Source organism: Chaetura pelagica, unplaced genomic scaffold (genome assembly GCF_000747805.2).
Source record: "Chaetura pelagica isolate M959 unplaced genomic scaffold, ChaPel_1.0 scaffold980, whole genome shotgun sequence".
Lineage (NCBI taxonomy): Eukaryota > Metazoa > Chordata > Aves > Apodiformes > Apodidae > Chaetura > Chaetura pelagica.
The window spans coordinates 1-5,327 of NW_009951823.1; the positions used below are offsets into that span (position 1 = coordinate 1).

The window sequence follows — 5,327 nt, forward strand, 5'->3', positions numbered from 1 at the left end:
AACCTCACCTCTCTCTTCCCAGAGAAGTCGTCAGCGCCAAAGAGAAGAGTAAATACAAGTTCCCCCCGGCCCCTTTGCCCCCCGAGTTCAGCACCTTCTTCCAAGGTAAAGGGAAAAGATTCCAGGGATGATAGAGGATCCCAACCTGCCCCAGGATCACTCTGTGATTCCAGGGAAATACAGGATCCTCCACCTGCCTTGGGATCTCTAAATGATTCCAGGGATAGTAGAGGATCCTCTACTATCCCTGGAATCATTTAGTGATCCCAAGGCAGGCAGAGGATCCGACATTTTCCCTGGAATCATTTAGTGATCCCAAGGCAGGCAGAGGATCCGACATTTTCCCTGGAATCATTTAGTGATCCCAAGGCAGGCAGAGGATCCGACATTTTCCCTGGAATCATTTAGTGATCCCAAGGCAGGCAGAGGATCCGACATTTTCCCTGGAATCATTTAGTGATCCCAAGGCAGGCAGAGGATCCGACATTTTCCCTGGAATCATTTAGTGATCCCAAGGCAGGCAGAGGATCCGACATTTTCCCTGGAATCATTTAGTGATCCCAAGGCAGGCAGAGGATCCGACATTTTCCCTGGAATCATTTAGTGATCCCAAGGCAGGCAGAGGATCCGACATTTTCCCTGGAATCATTTAGTGATCCCAAGGCAGGCAGAGGATCCGACATTTTCCCTGGAATCATTTAGTGATCCCAAGGCAGGCAGAGGATCCGACATTTTCCCTGGAATCATTTAGTGATCCCAAGGCAGGTAGAGGATCCTCTACCTGCCTTGGGATCACTCTGTGATTCCAGGGCAATCATGGGATCCTCTCCCTACCCCTGGGCCCCCCTGTGTGCCTGTACAGGGGTCCCGGGGGCAGGGGTAGGACCCTGAAGCAGGGATGAGATCCTGCACCCCCTGGGCACCCTGCAAAAATCAACCCAGAGGGGATTTTCTTTAGGGGAAACCCCCCAAAAAACCACCCTCTGAGGTGAAAACGTTGCGAAAAATCACCCAAAATTCCCCCCAGCACCTGCAGATCCCCAGGATGAACCTTCATTTTGAACCAAAAGCCCTTTTTTTGAGGCCAAAAAAAAAACCCCACCTCCCCCTAAAGCTGCAAAACTAAAAACCAAGTGAACATCTTCACTCTGCCCATCAACAGATCCAGCGCCCGGATTTTGGGGCGGGTTCGTGTAGAAAAGGGAACATTTTTTGTTCCATTTTTTGGAGGGGGGGGGGTTTTGGGAAGGGGTTTTTTTTGGGATTGCTTGTTCCCTGAAGTAAATCCCTCTCTCCTGGATCCTGGCAGAGAGTTTCCAAGCTGGGAAGCAGCTCCCTGAGACCACCCAGCTCCGACTTCTCCACCTCTTTGGGGCCATCCTCTCCGGATCCAAGGTAGAGCTGGGCAGGGGAAGAGGGAGGATTTTGGGATCATCACCCCAAGGGATGAACCCTGAAGTTTTCATTTATTCCCTGAGAGATAAATCCTGGAGTTAAACCACTGAATTTTTGGAAACCCTTTCAAAAAAAAAACCCCAAAACGTTTCCTTCTTATTTAACCTTTAATCATTTTTTTAAGGTAAAACCCACCCAGTTTGGGGCTGGAAATTGAATTGTGGAATGAGTCTGTGATTCTGTATTTACATTTCCAGCCCTAAATATACAGAATATTCTATATATTTAATATATAGAATGATTCTGTCATTCTGTATTTAAATTCCAGCCTCAAATATACAGAATAATAAATTTACATCTATATAGAATATATAGAGAATGGTTCTATGATTCTATATTTCAATTTCCAACCCTAAATATACAGAGTATTATATGTATTTAATATATAGAATGATTCTGTGATTCTATATTTCAATTTCCAGCCCTAAATATACAGAATATTCTATATATTTAATATATAGAATGATTCTGTGATTCTATATTTAAATTTCAGCCTCAAATATATAGAAAAGTACATATATATGAATATATAATATAGAAAGAATGGTTCTATGGTTCTATATTAAAATTTCCAGCCCTAAATATATAGAATAGTACATATAAAATATATGTAGAATGATTCTATGATTCTGTATTTAAATTTCCAGCCCTAAATATACAGAATATTATATGTATTTTATAGATACAGCATTACTCTGTGATTCTATATTAAAATTCCCAGCCCTAAATATATAAAACAGCATCTATAAAATAGATACAGAATGATTCTGTGATTTTATTTTTAAATATCCAGCCCTAAATATACAGAATATTATATATATTGCATAGATAATATATGGAATGATTCTATGAGTCCATATTTCAATTTCAGCCCTAAATATGTAGGATATTTTTAACATATCTCTATATAATTATTCCATTATTCCATCTGTAAATGTTCAGCCCTAAATTCAGTGGGTTTTGCCTTAAACAAAACTAAAATCCTGACATTGAGGAGGGGGTTGAGCTGGAGCTGCTGGTTCATCCCTGGTTCAGCTCCGGGCGGTGGGTGAGACCCTCTTGGCTGCCTGAATTGGAGCAGAAATAGGTTTTAATGAATCCAAGGCTTAAAAATCCAGCTGTAATTAATAGCTCTGAAATGTGCTTTCAATTAATTTGCACGCCCCCAGGAGCAGGGGGTGGCAAAACCCACGGGGCTTGGGCTTAGCAGCTTGAGTCTGGAGAAGAGAAGATTGGGAGAGGGGACCTGATGGGTGTCTACAGATATCTGAGGGGGGGGGTGTTGAGAGGGAGGGGACAATCTCTGTTCAGTGGTGCCCTGTGGGGGGACGAGGGGCAATAGGTGCAAACTGGAGCTCAGGAAGCTCCACCTCAAGGTGAGGAAGAACTTCTTCACCGTGAGGGTGACGGAGCCCTGGGACAGGCTGCCCAGAGAGCTGGTGGAGTCTCCTTCTCTGGAGACCTTCCAGACTTGCCTGGATGTGTTTCTGGGTGTTCCTGCTGCAGCAGGGGGCTTGGACTCCACCTCCAGAGGTCCCTTCTGACCCCTGTGGTTCTGTGATTCTGTGATACCAAAGCCCATCTCACCCCCACCCCATCATCCTCCCCACAGCCCAACGCGCTGCGGGCGATCACCCCCCAAGCCGTGGAGGTGCTGCTGGGGGTGCTGCGCCGGGGGGGTGGGGAGACCCCCCCTCTCCCAGGGATGCTGGAGCTGGTCCTACACCTGGTGGTGGCCGTGGTCCACGTGCTCCACGGGGGCAGCCCCGGCGCCGGCCCCGTGCCCTTGCGTGTCCTCCTGGATGGTTATTTCAGGGTGCTCAACTCGGACCTGCCCGCCGCTTCCTTGGCGCCGGAGGCGGCCGGGGGGCGCTCCGTGTCCTCATGCTGGGTAGGTGGGTTTGGTGGGGGGGGTGTGGGGATGGGGATGGGGTGGTGGGATGAGGGCTGAGCCTTCTCCACCTCGCCCTAGATGCCATCCCGGCCATGCTGAGCTGTGAGGACCGGCCAGTCCTCCAAGCTGTCTTTCTCAGCAACAACTGCTTCGAGCACATCATCCGCCTCCTCCAGAACAGCAAGGTACTGGGGTGGCCACCTTGGTGTCCCCACCCTCATCTTCATCCTTGCCCTTCCTGGCTCTAAACAGTGGGGCAACGATGCCACAACCGCATCCCAGGAGTGGGGACGCTCCATAACCACCTTCCCTCTTCCCCCCAACCCCACGCTGGGTGCTTCTCCCACCCCGTGTCCCACAGCTCTACCTCAGCAACTCACGGGAGGCAGGTGAAGCCCGGGATGAGATCCCCACGAGACCACCAGATGGGAACAAGCTCCAGCAGGTATCGTGTGGGGCCACCTGATAACCAAACCACCAGGTGTGGTGGGTTGTGTGCCCCCAACCCCACGGCTCAGCAGACCCACCACCCCCATGTCTCCACAGGTCTCTGACGGCAGCTCCGACGCCATCGCGGTCCACGCCGTCGGGGTGCTCACTGCCATCATGAGCAACTCGCCCTCAGCCAAGGTTTGGGGTGGACCAGGGTGGGGGGGAGACACCCCAAAAAATGCCTGAGTTTGGGGGCTTTCACCCTGAGAGGTGGGCTGGTAGGACCCGGTGCAGGGTCCCACGTGCCTGGCTGCTTGCAGGAGGTGTTCAAGGAGCGCATCGGCTACGCCCACCTCTACGAGGTCTTGAGGAGCCAGGGCCAGCCCACCCAACGCCTGCTCCAGGAGCTCCTCAACATGGTGAGCATGCCCACTTCCCCATGCCAAGCAAAGCCCCAACTCGGCCCCAGCAGTCCCATTCCTCACCCTCCCCAAGTCCCCCAACCCTGTTAGTTTCCCAGTGGCTCCTCCCAAGAGCTCCTAGGACCATCCTTAGCTTGGAGTCCTGCTCAGCCCTGGGGAGATTTGATCCCTTTCTGGTGTGGCAGTGCTTACTCTGGCACTGCTGGATGGGACAATGTCTCCAAAATGCTTGATGCACAGGGTGGGTCTCCAAGGTGCTTGATACGTGGAGGTCTCTGATATGCTTGATGCACAGGGGTCTCCAGGACCCTTGATGCACAGGAACCTCCAAGACTTCTGTTGCATGGAGTCCTCCAAGACAAGTGATGCATGAGGGTCTCCAAGATCCTTGATGCATGAGGGTCTCCAGGATTCTTGATGCATGAGGGTCTCCAAGGTTCTTGAGGCATGAGGGTCTCCAAGACCCTTGATGCACGGGGCTTTCCAAAACTTTAAATGCATGGAGGCCTCCAAGACTTTCTTTGCACAAGGGTCTGCAAGACTCTTGGTGTATGGGAGTCTCCAAGACTTCGGATGCACAGGCATCTCCAAGAGTTTGGATGCATGAGGGTCTCCAGGATTCTTGTTGTATGAGGGTCTTCAAGATCCTTGATGCATGAGGGTCTCCAGGATTCTTGATGCATGAGGGTCTCCAAGACTTCTGATGCACAGGAGTCTCCAAGGTTTTTGCTGCATGAGAACCTCCAAGACTTTTGATGTACAAGGGTCTTCAAGACTCTTGGTGTATGGGAGTCTCCAAGACTTCGGATGCACAGGCATCTCCAAGACTTTGGATGCATGAGGGTCTCCAAGATCCTTGATGCATGAGGGTCTCCAAGATTCATGATGCATGAGGGTCTCCAAGATCCTTGATGCATGAGGGTCTCCAAGATTCATGATGCATGAGGGTCTCCAAGATCCTTGATGCATGAGGGTCTCCAAGATTCATGATGCATGAGGGTCTCCAAGATCCTTGATGCATGAGGGTCTCCAAGATTCATGATGCATGAGGGTCTCCAAGATCCTTGATGCATGAGGGTCTCCAGGATTCTTGATGCATGAGGGTCTCCAAGGTTCTTGATGCA

General features: G+C 50.2%; 1 protein-coding gene across 1 annotated transcript in view; it reads left to right on the plus strand.

Annotated features, from left to right (window-relative positions):
* Window positions 1–3,067: 3,067 nt before the first annotated feature.
* NBEAL2 (neurobeachin-like 2) overlaps window positions 3,068–5,327 on the plus strand; it is a gene marked incomplete at both ends in the record, with an annotated part of 17,901 nt that continues 15,641 nt past the window's right edge. The window contains 4 exons of the mRNA XM_010009063.1: window positions 3,068–3,333; window positions 3,408–3,534; window positions 3,896–3,979; window positions 4,102–4,200. Of these exons, the coding sequence (XP_010007365.1) occupies window positions 3,068–3,333; window positions 3,408–3,534; window positions 3,896–3,979; window positions 4,102–4,200 (576 nt within the window). The remainder of the gene's footprint in view (window positions 3,334–3,407; window positions 3,535–3,895; window positions 3,980–4,101; window positions 4,201–5,327) is intronic.